Source organism: Notechis scutatus, chromosome 2, assembly GCF_049901735.1.
Source record: "Notechis scutatus isolate UNSWTSFEM ecotype Mainland chromosome 2, rNotScu1.2, whole genome shotgun sequence".
Classification (NCBI taxonomy): Eukaryota; Metazoa; Chordata; class Lepidosauria; order Squamata; family Elapidae; genus Notechis; species Notechis scutatus.
In genome coordinates, this window is record NC_142010.1 from 126,021,944 (window position 1) to 126,036,731 (window position 14,788).

Below are 14,788 nucleotides of genomic sequence, written 5' to 3' on the forward strand. Positions count from 1 at the left end.
AGAGTGCAGCAGCCCAGGTATTTATGGGCATACTATTTAAGGTTCTGGTGATCACCTACAAAGCCCCATGTGGCACGAAACTGATGTTTGTGAGACCACCTGTCTCCAGCTGTATTGTCCCATCCCAGATACTATTCTAGGCTGGAGCGCTTGGAGTCCTCTCTTTAAACCAAGGTCATCTGGTTGGACCTAAGAGATGTACTTTTTCTGTAGGGTACCTGCTCTTTGTAAAAATCATCCCCCCTGCCCCCCAAAAATTCACTGGCCCTAATTCTGATAACCTTTCAGAAGTCAGAAAAAACTGTCTTTTTTATCGTTTAGTTCAGGATATTAGATGTACTTGTCTTGGGAGGTGACACTGTGTATTTGATTACCACAATGTAGGTTGATTTTCATTTTAAAAAAAATTAATGCCATATTAGCTTCACAAAGTTTCTTTGGTGAGTTGAGTGGCCATATAAATGAAATCAAATGAAATCCTGGGATTCCCAGCTGAAAACCAGAAGTGAGCTCAATCTGAGTCTTCAAGATCATATGCAATCTCTCAAAAGTTTTGAGTATAGTTGGCTAGTTAAACTCCAAAATTTGATTTCTTCCTTAAATTACATTAATAGTTAATCCTATTTATGATATGTCATACCACCAAGGAGCCCTGGTGGCACAGGGGTTAGAATGCAGTATTGCAGGCAAAAACTGCCCACAGTCTAGAGTTCGATCCAGACAGGGCTCAAGGTTGATTCAGCCTTCCAAAGTCAGTAAAATGAGGACCCAGATTGTTGGGGGCAACAGGCTGACTCTGTAAACTATTTAGAGAGTGCTGTAAAGCACTATGAAGTGATATATAAGTCTAAGTGCAAATGCCTATTGCTACTTTAATTAAACTTGAATTATAAATGCGAGGATCTTCTGCAACATATGATTCCCCTATAGGACTGTTCCCCTATTCCGTAACAAGTGTATTTATAAATAAGTAAAATTAATAATATTCTTGCACTCAGAAACTGATTTTTTTCTCTTATATGTTGGAGAAATCGAATAAACTACATGGAAGGTTCTCTTACCCACATATTGTTCATTGTCAAGTTGGTTCTCTCCTGGAAGAAAAGCATAGGCCCAAAGTTAAGCGACTGTAGTTTCTCAGCTCAATTCTTGCTTCAGCAAATACATGAGAAATTATCTCTTGGGGTTAAACCAATACTTCAATCTAACGTCCAGAAAGATGGAAAGATGGTTTTCCTTATTATACAGATGCATATGCGGAAGGGGATTAATCCTAGCCAGCTATTTCTCTTGTACTTGGTCTGATTTGTATCAAATAGTATTTTAAAACTACTAGAGACCGCTTCACTGAGGCTGCTACTGGTACCATCTTGAGGTTAACTTAACAGCAGAGGTGGTATTCAGCAGGTTCTGACCAGTTCTGGAGAACTGGTAGCAGAAATCTTGAGTAGTTTGGAGAACCAGCAAATACCACCTCTGACTGGCCCAGCCCCATCTATTCTCTGCCTCCCAAGTCCCAGCTGGGTCTTCTTTTGTTTCCCTGCACAGGAGAATGGAGCTGGAAAGCAGGGTAGCGGGGTGGAGAGGGAATGGGATTTTGCAGTATCCTTCTCCCTGGAGTGGGGTGGGAATAGAGATTTTACAATGTCCTTACCCTGCTACACCCACCAAGCCATGCCACGCCCACCAAGCTGCATCCGCAGAACCAGTAGTAAAAATTTTTGAATCCCACCACTGTCCCACAGCACTGTCTTATGCCTAAAGAATCTATGATTGATGACTTATCACTTTGTGGTTTGTATGTACATTGAGAGCTTATGTACCCGAGACAAATTCCTTATCCAATCATAGTGTCCAATCATGCTTAGCCAATAAAAAATAGTCCTGTCCCTATAGAGTATTTTTGGGAGCAAAGCTTAAGATCATTGATGGCTCTGCAAAACAGGTGCACCAGCATGCAGCTAAAAGGTTGCTTTTGTTCTCAAAAAGCAAGGACGGGGCTATTTTAAATGCTCAAAAATATTTCCTTCTTTTTCATTTGCAAGAAATACATTTTATGGCAATGCTAAAAAGGTTGACGGTTACCAGTATCATCATAGGCAGTGCAAATATTAGCTGATTTCAGTTTCCCTGCAAATAAAAAAAAAAAAAGGAAAAAAAAATTCAGTGGTAGAAACAATGGGCTCAAGTAAACAATAGTTTCTGTGATACTCAGTGGTAAACTACATTCTTCATGTTAGATTACTGCAACGTGGCCTGCTTGGGGCTGCCCTTGAAGGTCATCCAGAAGTTGCAATTGATCCAGAGTGCAGCAGCCCAGGTATTTATGGGCATACTATTTAAGGTTCTGGTGATCACCTACAAAGCCCCATGTGGCACGAAACTGATGTTTGTGAGACCACCTGTCTCCAGCTGTATTTCCCATCCCAGATACTATTCTAGGCTGGAGCGCTTGGAGTCCTCTCTTTAAACCAAGGTCATCTGGTTGGACCTAAGAGATGTACTTTTTCTGTAGGGTACCTGCTCTTTGTAAAAATCATCCCCCCTGCCCCCCAAAAATTCACTGGCCCTAATTCTGATAACCTTTCAGAAGTCAGAAAAAACTGTCTTTTTTATCGTTTAGTTCAGGATATTAGATGTACTTGTCTTGGGAGGTGACACTGTGTATTTGATTACCACAATGTAGGTTGATTTTCATTTAAAAAATAATTAATGCCATATTAGCTTCACAAAGTTTCTTTGGTGAGTTGAGTGGCCATATAAATGAAATCAAATGAAATCCTGGGATTCCCAGCTGAAAACCAGCTCAATCTGAGTCTTCAAGATCATATGCAATCTCTCAAAAGTTTTGAGTATAGTTGGCTAGTTAAACTCCAAAATTTGATTTCTTCCTTAAATTACATTAATAGTTAATCCTATTTATGATATGTCATACCACCAAGGAGCCCTGGTGGCACAGGGGTTAGAATGCAGTATTGCAGGCAAAAACTGCCCACAGTCTAGAGTTCGATCCAGACAGGGCTCAAGGTTGATTCAGCCTTCCAAAGTCAGTAAAATGAGGACCCAGATTGTTGGGGGCAACAGGCTGACTCTGTAAACTATTTAGAGAGTGCTGTAAAGCACTATGAAGTGATATATAAGTCTAAGTGCAAATGCTATTGCTACTTTAATTAAACTTGAATTATAAATGCGAGGATCTTCTGCAACATATGATTCCCCTATAGGACTTTATAGGTGATCACCAACATCTTCAATTGCCCCTGGAAACCCACTGGAAGGCAGAATCGGTCACAAAACTATCATGTTGCCTGAACATATTATAATTGTGTGCAATTACATTTAATTTAAATTTAATTTAAAAGTAAAGGAAATTAAAGCTGTTACCTCATGATACATAATACGTTTGCACGTATTATGCTCTATTCTCTAAATTTGTGGGATACCAAACACTTCTGATAAAAGGAATGTAATTATAAACCAAGCCCAGCCAATACTCACTGGCCTTACACCAAGGAAGGATCAATAGTCGAATTGTCACAATTGCTGCAATCAAAAGCAGCAGGAGAATGAGAGGAGGCACAATGAAAACCACTAGATTATTATTTTCTATTGCTAGAAAAAGGAAAAAAAATCATATTAATGAGTATTTTTCATTAAGTATGATGACATTTTAAATTAACTAAACTGCAAGGATCCTTGGATCCTAAACTTGATCTTTCCCCAATTACTGCTTATTAGTTTAGTTTGGTGTAGTGCAGAGGTCGTATTCAGCAGGTTCTGACCAATTCTGGAGAACCGGTAGCAGACATTTTGAGTAGTTCGAAGAACCGGCAAATACCACCTCTGACTGGAGATTTTACAGTATCCTTCCTTTGCCACGCCCACCAAGCCACACCCACAGAACCGGTAGTAAAAAAAAATTGAATCCCACCACTGGTGTAGTGGTTATGCCATCAGGCTAAAAACCAGGAGATGATAAGTTTTAACTCCTAAGCACGAAGCCAGCTGGATGAGCCTGGGCCAGTCACAGTCTCTCAGACCTAGGAAAGAGTCAACGGCAAATCACTACTGAAAAACCTTGCTAAAAAAATTGCAGGGACTTGTCCAGATAGTTGCTGAGAATTGGACATAATTAAACAGAATAATAATTTTAAAAACCCATGGACAGCAGCAATTTTCATCAATGTTCTCTTCTGTCTGAAGATTTTCCCCTTCTTGTTGTCCCCAAGTAGTGTAGATGTTCCACTCTCAGGAGCAAGATTTAAAGAGATACGGGGTGCAGACAAAGAGCGACAGGCTATCCAGCAAAACTCTAGCCCAACTAAGAGACAGCCAATTCCTGAACCTAAGTAAACTCTGCTGTATTCATAAAAGGACCAAAATCAGTGGCTTGGCAAACATACTAAATCTTGACCGGTTTTAATATCGGTAGTACGCCGTAAATCTAGATTTAGAATCATACTGTCTCATTAAGGATTCCATTAAGCTAAAGTAAAAGAAATACATGGTGGCTTAATGTAGAAGTTTTCAAATGTTGTGATGCTATGACCCTTTAATAGTACACAGAATTGTGCAACTTCATAAATAAATCGATTTATTTCACTGGGATTAGATTCAAACAAAAAATAAACACACCAGTGACTTATAACAATTCATAATCTAGAAAATAAAATACATTATGTTTAATGGAGGGGAAGAACCTGGGTCCTTGTTTTGTTTCTTTTCTGGCATTTACCAAGTAGAATTCTACAAAGTAGTGTTTTTCTAACAGAAACATGTGAGGACCCCATTAATGTTACGTATAGTTGTGTGTAAAAGTCATTGAGATAAAAGATAAATACAGGCAGAGAGTGACTTTAACATTGATTTTTGATGAAGTGAGAACTGGGAAATATGATTGGTCTGGTTCAGTGGTGGGGTGCAAACTTTTTTACTACCCGTTCTGTGGGCGTGGCTTGGTGGGTGTGGTGTGGCGTGGTGTGGCTTGGTGGGCGTGGCAGGGGAAGGATACTGTAAAATCTCCATTCCCTCCCTACTCCTGGGGGAACGATAGCTGTGGCTCGTGTATTTGGCATGTAGAAAGTTCCTCAATTCGTATCTAACATCTGGAGAAGGTCTAAGGAAAGATTCCTATCTGAAATCCTAGAGAGATTCAGGCCATCAGTGTGGTTGCTACTGAGTTAGCTGGACTGATGGTCTGATTTATATCAGTGGTGGGATTCAATTTTTTTTACTACTGGTTTTGTGGGCGTGGCTTGGTGGGCATGGGAGGGTGTTAGGAATCTGTACACCAATTAGTTGGGTTGGCAATATATAAACCAACAATGTATGTTTGTAGCTTTAAGACAAAACCATTGTATTGATTTATACTATATTCCGATTGGTTGATTATATTGCAAATTACCATAAGAGGGAGCTAGAGATCATAGCTGCTCTCTCTGACATTCTGTTGCTATCTAAGGTTCTCTGTTATATTTATGCTGTGCTTATACATTGATATCTTTGTTTACTGTAAATGACACAGGCAACCAGTAAGAAGGCTTTGTAATTGGATATTCTTTGGACTGTTAAACGTATATGACCTGGACTGTTTATTGGACTGTACTATTTCTTAAAGTAAACTTTAATTCAATTTCTGTGTGTGGCTGAATAATTATTCATAACTACTCTCATAAACGTTTCCAAGTGCATATCCTTGTTACTTGTTATTTTGTACATATCATAACACAGCGGAAGGATACTGTAAAATCCCCATTCCTTCCCCACTCCTGGGGGAAGGTTACAGCAAAATCCCATTCCCTCCCCACCCCACTAGCCTACTTTCCAGCTCCATTCTCCTGTGCAGGGCAACAAAAGAAGACCCAGCTGATCAGCTGGGACTCGGGAGGCAGAGAATAGTTGGAGATGGAGCCAGTCAGGGGTGATATTTACTGGTTCTCCAAACTACTCAAAATTTCCGCTACCGGTTTTCCAGAACCAATCAAAACCTGCTGAATACCTCCTCTGGTCTGATTACTATTCTCCCCTCAGTTTTTTATTGTGAGTTATTATTTTCACTCAGTAAAACCAGGGGGAAAAAAGCTAGAAATGGGTATTTCCTTTGTGTAGGCTGCTATGACTACCAGACTAAACATGGTCTTCCCCTTTCGTAATATTGTTTCTAAGACTAACACAGAAACCAACAACAATCATTGTTTGGTGTAAAGCATAAATATTTAAATTGTGGTTAGCAGTTTGAGGCACAAATGGATGGAACAGAGAGGATTGTTTCTAGAAAGTTTTCTCACTGTGTTTTTTTTTAAAAAAATCTATACTCACTACTTTCTTACATTTTAATGATATATATTATTGTCCATAGAAGAGAATATTTATGGCTCTCTGAACTGTGAAGGAGTTTGTGTTCTCTGAGCTTGGTTGTTTTCTTGCAGATGTTTCATTATGAACTAGGTAACATCATCATATAATACAGGGGTGTCAAACTCACAGCCCATAGGGCCGGATGCATCACGTGATGGCCCCACCCCCACCTGGTTTAGCGAAGAGGGAAAAAGTCCGGATACGTCATGTGACACCGCCGTGGTGACATGAGTTTGACACCCCTGATATAATAGATTGGGTAATTGTGTAATGAAATATCAGCAAGAAAACATCAAGGCCAAACAGCACCAAGGAGCCTATATATATATATAATAGATTATGTTTTATAATTCATTGTTATTTTTATTGTTTTCTTTCATATTCTACTATTTTAAAAATAATCTATTATCACATTTTTAAAAACACTCTCTCCTTCAAAGCTATGAAAAATCTAATTTCTTGCTAGGTTAAGAATGGAAATAACCTAGTCCAAGAGACCTTGCTAAGTTACAACTTTAGTATTCTTCTTCACTGGACAATCTTTTCATCTACTCCAGACTCTTTTCACTTGGCTAGGAGATACTCCCAGTACTGATATATCTCATTCTCTATGCTTTTTCCATATATTTACTTATGTATGGAGCAAATGTAGTGTAGAGCCTTTGTTCAGCTACAATGACGGAGATAATAATTAGGTGGAATTACATTTAAAAATTCCCCAATTTCTTTGGGAATAAGTATCTAGAGCACAAACCCTAAAACAAACTAACACCCCAAAAGCTACCCCTAAAACATACTTGTTGGCTTAATAAGGAAATACAACATGTACCTCTTAATGTAAAGTTGAAACCTGGGCTATACGCTGCCTCATATTTGTTTCCAGCTTTGCACTTATATGGACCCAGTTGACTGCTGGAATGGATTGTAATGTTAAATACAACTTTTTGTTTCTTCATGCTCTGTGGTGCAGGACCTTGCACTTTTCCTCTGTTTAAAAATAAGATGTAATTCATTGGCAGACAATCTGTCTCCCAGTAGCACACCAATGTCACTTTTCCTCCAGTGGTGATTTCTGGGGTTGGACTGTAGATTTTGACATCCTTCACAATCTTTGAACAATTTTGAGGCGATTCTGTAATAAAAATTGAACACTGATTATCAAACAATTCACACTGTATTAACTTCAGTAGCACTGACTCTTCAGCACCTCCTCATAAGGTCCTGGCTGCAAAAGGAAGTAAGGTTAAAATTGAGAAATACAAATCCCATCTCTGCCCTATTTATATCCCATTGTGTTTGCTGGTTATCCAAGATGGTTGTCTTCTGAACCCACTTGCTGTCATCACTGTACCTTGGCTTTGCTATCCTCCCACGAAAATCCACTAACAGGTTTTTCTGTTAATAGCACAAAAACTGTTTCATTAGTGTTACTGCTACCACTTTACATTAGCTGAAGTTAGGCCAATGAACTTTTCTGCAACTATTGGATAAACAAACAAAAAAGGAAAAAACCCCCAATCCATACAGAAACAAATCCATAATCCCAGGATAAACAACAATAATTAAAGCCCCTTGAAAAAAAACATTTAAATATTTGATGTTTTGCTGTCAAATGAGATTTGTTGGAAAGTTTTAATTTTTGATTGATTTCCGAAGTTGACCTTTCTGCTTTCCTTTCCAAATATTCTCCTTCTCCAAAAGAATATAGACCCGTGTTGGAAAATTTTGGAAAAAATTAAAAATACAGCTGGATTTCTGAACTGCATGGAAAGGAAAATCCACATGATAAGCAGTTTTCATTTTCAGCTATATTCCAACTGCTATTCAAAAAAAAAAAAAACCAATCATACTTTTTCCATAAAGACTGCTGAAGATGGATGTTGCTCATTATTGTAAGGATTTTTTAAAAAATTCTTTCTCCGATGCAGACCCTGTAAACAGATTGTTGCTTTCAGCAATGCTTCAACATCTGTGATGTTCATCATCAGAATTGTCCATAACATTGATTTGTTTTTTGTGTGAAGAAATAGCCAACATGTTTAGCTCTGAAATTTTCTGATCTAGAGCAGTGGCTCCCAATCTTTTGGGCACCAGGCACCGGTTCTGTGGAAAGAGGCTTTTCCATGGCCCGGAGGGGGCATGGTTTTGTGTGCTGCCTGCATCCTGTGTATGTGGCTTCACTTGTTTACACGGCCTGGTTGCTGGCATGTCTTGGCCCGGTGCCAGTCCACGGATTGAGGGTTGGGGACCCCTGATCTGGAGAATCTAACTTTTTCTCCATTTAGCTCTGTTTCTCTTCACCTACTGCTTTTTTATCTCCATATATTTCACTGCTGTCAAAGATAATAAATCACGAGCAACAGCAACTAGAATAATACACTCCACTTAACTTATTTTGTGGGTGGTTTATCTTTGTTGTCAGAAAAAAAAACATTCTGCTTCTGGCTGTTCTTCAACACTAACCTCAGCTTTGAGAAGCTTTATATATCGGAGGCAAAAGAAAGTTTCTGTCATTTCTGCTTTCTCTGTTTTTTGTCATTGCATACATATGTTATATCGTAGGCCAGTAATGTAGATGAAATAATTTTCACAGAGCACGTAAGCAATAGAGCACTCCAAAGATGAAACAGGTAGCCTCTTACATTGTTGGAGGTCTGAGATGTAAATAAAAGAGTCTCCATACCAAACTGGACTTCTGAGATTTCTAAAGTTTGAATGGTGACCCATAGTTCTCTTCCCCATCACGGCCCCAGTCTTATTTTTCAAGCAGCTTGCATGTTGATGTGTGTTGGTATAACTTTCATTCAAGCTGCTCCCACTAGATGTTTACCTGCATATTGAGCTGCATATGATGATGGTCTTTGAAAAATCTACTTGATGCTCTATATGGACCTGCCCTTGAAGAGTTTTTGTAAACTTCACCTGGTGCAAAATGCAATGGCATGAACAATTGTGTGTGTGTGTGTGTGTGTGTGTGTGTGTTAGAACAGGGGTCTTCAAACTTGACAGCTGTAAGACTTGTGAACTTCAACTCCCAGAATTCCTCCTCCAGTCATGTTAGCTCTGGACTTCTGGGAGTTGAAGTCCACAAGTCTTAAACTTGCCAAGTTTGAAGACCCTTGTGTTAGAATACATGCCACACCTCTGCTTTGCAGACTGAACTGGTTACCAGTCTCTTTTCAGATCCAATTCAAAGTGCCTTTAGCTCCTTTTGTGGCATAGGTTACTTGAAGGATCCTTCCATTCCCTACCAGTCAGTTAGAAATGAAGAAGCTTCTTAGATGAAAAGCTAAACGGTTTCAAAGAAAACACCAAGAAAGTCCAGTTGCCTTTTGGAAAAAAACACCCGAGGGACAATCATGATCTGGATGGTTGAGAATCTTTATAGACATCAATTTTAACTATATGTCATCATAGCTATTTATTGTATACTGAATATCAAAAGAACATCAGGAGTATTCTGATCCATGACCACAATAAGGTTTTGCTATTATCATAATATAAAAATACAGATATTGTAAACTTGGCTCTAGGCATGCATTCATACGTCATGTGAAACCATTGTTTGTTCATTGTGGTTTGTTCAGTTACTGCTGATAGGTGATTTACAATTAATATTGTGAATTGTAGTACTGTATTGAAAATAAATACAGGTAGTACTTGACTTAGGACAGTTCATTTAGTGAAGTTACAAAAGCACTGAAGAAAATGACTTATGACCATTTTCCCCACTTACGACCGTTGCAGCATCCCCATGATCACATGATCAAAATGCAGATGCTTGGCAACTGATTAATATTTATGGCCGTTGCTGTGTCCCAAGGTCACGTGATCACCTTTTGTGACCTTCTGACAAGCAAAGTCAATGGGGAAGCCAGATTCACTTAGTAACCATGTCACTAACTTAACAAGTGCGATGATTCACTTGACAACCATGGCAAGAAAGATCATAAAATAGGACAAAACTCACTTAACAAATGTCTCACTTGGCAACATAAATTTTGGGCTCAATTGTAATCATAACTAGAGGACTACCTGTAATGCAAGGTCATAGCTCATGAGGTAAATAAGCCAAATTGGTTGGAATGGCAATGGCTGACTTTTCTTGCTCTTCTCTCAACAACAAGTTTTCAGTAGCAGGTTTACTCTCCATATAGTCATTTATATTCTTCTCATTTGTGAACTTTCTCAACTTTGAATAACATCTAACAGCATGATCATCCATAGGCAGTGAATGTTAGTAATTTCAGTAAAGTAAGATTCAATAATGTGGATTTGCAGTGAGGAAGGAGAGATACCAGTGGATTTGCAGCGAGCAAGGAGAGATACCAATCTCCAATTTAAAGAAGTGACTTCAATTTGTAGGAGCAGTTCAGAGTATATATTCCAAATACAAAGATTAAAAATATAATAATAAATGTATATTATTTTCTGCAGTCTGAGCAATGAAGACACAGAAAATCCGCAGCCATTCTGCCATCATAATATACAACCAGATTTCCAAGGTGACTAACAGACAATTAAAACTTTTTCATATAAGTTACATTATATATATATATATATATATATATATATATATATATATATTATATATATATATATATATATATATATTTGAACAGATGGTTCTTCATCCTTATGACAGATGCTTTAACACATATCACAACCAAGTCTATGAACTGATGGTCTTAATAGAAAAATATTAGATTAGTAGAAAATACAAATATAACATAAATGTACTTCTATAATTTCGGGGAGAAACTTACCAGGGTTAGCTCTATTATCTTCATTAACACCATTCTCCTTTGTATTTCGCACCCCTAAATGGATTGAAATTAAGAATAATTAATGTTGAGTGACATTAACAAAGTGAAACATTTAATATTGAATGACATTAAACAAACTGAACTATTATTAAAAAAATAAAGCAATCCTTACACAATGTTAACAAGAGATACAGAAATCCTAGTCTTTCGGTCATCTTTAAACAAGAATGAAGAAGCTGTTTCCTCTTTTGTGCAAAATACTGATCATGCCAATGAAGTTTTGCCTGAAGAGGAAGTTAATGCAAATAAATGGGTGGGAATCAGTAGAATGAAAAGTTATAAAAAATGTTTTAAAAAGTGTGATGAAGTTTCTCTATACTAGTTTCTGTTTCTGCTTAATTTAAGCTATTCTTAGAGGGAAAATTGTAATTGGAAAACAAGTTTGAACTGGGTTCATGTCATTATTGCGAATCAAACATTGAGAAAGTCACCAGAAAACTCCATTACAAAACTGTTTGCATGCCCGGAGGAAAAGGAACACTAAGCTGAAAAGTGAAAATGACACAATAATCTGGGGAAAAAAAAGAATAGAGAAGTGGAGGAACAGATTCCTAAGTGTAAAATGGAGATCCAAACTTAAGGCCCAATTGTAGTAATAATATTTGTTCAAACTTTTAATATCACCCTTATTTTTATTTATCTCAAGGCAGCAGCCACACCCAATGCTTCTTATCTCCTAATTTTCCCACAACAACATCCCTGTGAGGTGGGTTGGGCTGAGAGAAAGTGACTGGCCCAAAGTCATCTTAATGATTTTTACAGCTGAAGTGGGATTAGAACTCATAGTCTCCTTGTTTCTAGACCATCTTAACAACAACAAACTAGCTCCATAATCATAATCATAGATATAAATAGAAGAATAATTATTCCCATTGCTATGTAACAGGGAAGGAAAAAACAAAACAAAACAGGTCACAGACAGATTGCCTAAGAGGTAGCTTACTTAGGTAATCTCTCCACTCTGACAGAAAAATAACAGATCAGGCACAGGACAACATACAATAATTGATGATATGGCAAATACTTGATTGTATTCTGTATTCTACTGTATTGCTATTGTTATTTACTATACTTGTAAGCTGCCAGACACCTAACAACTCTGGGTGGCTTTCAACAAACAAATAAATTACAATAAACATCAATAAAAGATAAAAGTCTCTCTCTCCAAAGGCCTGGATGAAAAGCCAGGTCTTCATGACTCTTAACGAGAGCAAAGTGAGGACCACCCATTTCTTTGGGGGGAAACTTGATTTCAGAGGAAAGGCACTGCTACAGAGAAGGTGTGCTTCCAAAATCCCGACAGATGATGTTTAATTGAAGGAACAGAGATAGGCAGTCACTCAAAATCAAACCTATGTCATGTTTTATAGATAACTATGAACACTCAGAAGCTAACAGCAAAGCAGTGCAACTCAGAAGCCATATCATGAAATCCTAATTAATTTATCCAAACTAGAACTAAGGAGAAATTTCCTAATAGTGAGAACAATTAACCAATGGAATGGCTTGCCTTCAAAAGGTATGGGTGCTGCATTACTGGAGATTTTCAAAAAGAGATTGGATAGCCATTTGTCTGAAATGGCATAATATCTCCTGCTTCAGCAGCAGATTGGATTAGAAGACCTCCAAGGATCCTTCCAACTTTATTACGCTTTGTTCTGTTCTGTGCTGTGCTGTTCTATTCTACTCTATTCTACTCTACTCTATCTGTTTTGCTCGACTCAGCTCTACTCTATTCTTTATACATCATATTTAGAGACTACCCATTTCCCTTCCAGAGTGATTCTGGGTGGTATTCAAATAGACATAAAACATAAAAGCTATCTATAAATATTGTAAAAACAGTTGAAAATAGGAATAAAATAAAGATATTTCATTTGCTCAGCACAAACTTTGGAAACACGCTGATGTTAGTGGATCATCATTGCTTTTGAAATGAAATGTATTTAAAGAGAGTCGGAATGAACAAGTAACACCAGGGATTGCATTTTTTTTCATTCATTTATAAACAAGGTCATCCACCGTGTAACGTTCCAAGATGAAAAAGTAATCATCCTATCTAGTTAAGTCAAGATAATTAAAAGGAGAACAAGAGCCAGCAGTGTGATTCTTCATTATATATTGTAAGGGATGTATAGAATAAATGAGCAATACAGTTGCAATGGTGTTACTATGCTTAACGCTGACAGTTAGTAAGCGCTGAGATGTGATAAAACTGTTTACTTTCATACTTTGGAACAATTATTTCAGAAAAGGCCTCAATGATAAAAGCCACTGATTTTATCAATGTGAAAGTTGTAGATAACTGGAAATTTCTGCCATTACTCACTGTAGGTTTCCATGACATTACAGACATATTTTACTCATATACAAGATAAACTATAAGCAGAGAATTTTGAGATTTAGTTGACCAAACATGGAATAATTCATGTAGTAGTTAATGCAAATGTAAGACTTGTGTTTCTTGACATTTAAACTAACTATAAACTATATAAAGTGTTTTGTCCAAAGAATGTTATCTAACATATTTTTGTGGGTTTGACTTAGACAGTGTAGACTCTGAATAACAGTATTTCAGAGACTAAACCACCTTCTGATTGAGTAAAGCAGGAATGTCAAACTCGCATCGTCACGGAAGAGTGAACATACAGTTATTTAATCCAGGGGTGTCCAAACTTGGCCACTTTAAGACTTGTGGACTTCAACTCCCAAAATCCCCAGCCAGCATGACTGGCTAAGGAATTCTGGGAGTTGATGTCCATAAGTCATAGAGTAGCCATTGTTAAGTATGGAGAATAACGGAGACCAGACATCTGACCAGTGACTTCAACTCTTTAATAAAGTAATAGAACATAACAGAACAGAGCAACGCTATGGGCAGCAGTAACCCTTTTATAGGGTTAGCTGCTGCCTTATTAACCAATGAAAATGTGCAACAAGTTCAAACTACTAACCAATAAGAAGAGTCCCAAAAGTGGCCAATCAGGGACTATTTCTGGCCCAATCCCAAGTTGTTGTATAAGGACCAATCAAGTGTGCAGGTTTTCAACCCCTAATTTGCATTTAGGTTATTCACTTTTATTGATTCACAACACCCCTCCCCTTGGGTTCCGTTTGAGGAGCTGTAATAAAATCCTTAAGATAGGCAGGCCGTTTGGTCTGCCTGGATGATTTCCGAGGCTCCACGGGTTTTGTCTAATGTCCGGTTCGGTGGAGCGTTTGGATGACCTTTGTTAAATTCTATTTCGCTGCACGGCGATTCCGTGCTGCATTCACTGTGGTTGTTTCTGCTACTCCGTGTTTCTTGGGTTTTGCAGTTCGTTTTCCCCGTATTAAAGTTCCCTGAAAACGTCAACTCCCTCCCCGCTTCACGTTCCGGTGCTTCGCTGGGCTGTAGGGTTCCCGTTGACCTGCTATTAGTTGTATCAAGGTCAATTCCTCGATACTTCCTCCCCCTTGAGTTGGTGAACCCGGGAGTCATGGCCGCTGGGTGGTAATCTCGATCGGAGCTGGTCTATGTGGCGTTTCCACACCCTCCCATCGTCTGTTAGCAGGCGGTAAGATCTAGGCCGGTGAGGTGGGTAACAGTTGCGGGTATCCATAAC

The 14,788-nt window shown here is 38.2% G+C and overlaps 1 protein-coding gene across 1 annotated transcript; it reads right to left on the minus strand.

The window, feature by feature from the left end:
• Positions 1 to 960: 960 nt before the first annotated feature.
• Positions 961 to 11,427, minus strand: MILR1 (mast cell immunoglobulin like receptor 1). The gene is made up of 6 exons (XM_087954192.1): positions 11,296 to 11,427; positions 11,124 to 11,177; positions 7,187 to 7,489; positions 3,499 to 3,612; positions 2,086 to 2,130; positions 961 to 1,094 (listed from the first exon to the last, which is right to left on the minus strand). The coding sequence occupies exons 1-6, from the start codon at positions 11,336 to 11,338 to the stop codon at positions 961 to 963; spliced, it is 693 nt and encodes a 230-aa protein (XP_087810318.1). The 5' UTR covers positions 11,339 to 11,427.
• Between the last annotated feature and the right edge of the window lie 3,361 nt (positions 11,428 to 14,788).

Bases quoted from the DNA above. Each gene is read 5' to 3' on its own strand.
- MILR1 (XM_087954192.1), bottom strand. From the start codon at position 11,338: ATGACCGAAAGACTAGGATTTCTGTATCTCTTGTTAACATTGT. The intron at 3,613-7,186 runs GTACATGTTGTA...TCCTTTTTCTAG, and splicing joins TTTCAACTTTACATTAAGAG to CAATAGAAAATAATAATCTA. The intron at 1,095-2,085 runs GTAACCGTCAAC...CTTTTCTTCCAG, and splicing joins CACTGCCTATGATGATACTG to GAGAGAACCAACTTGACAAT.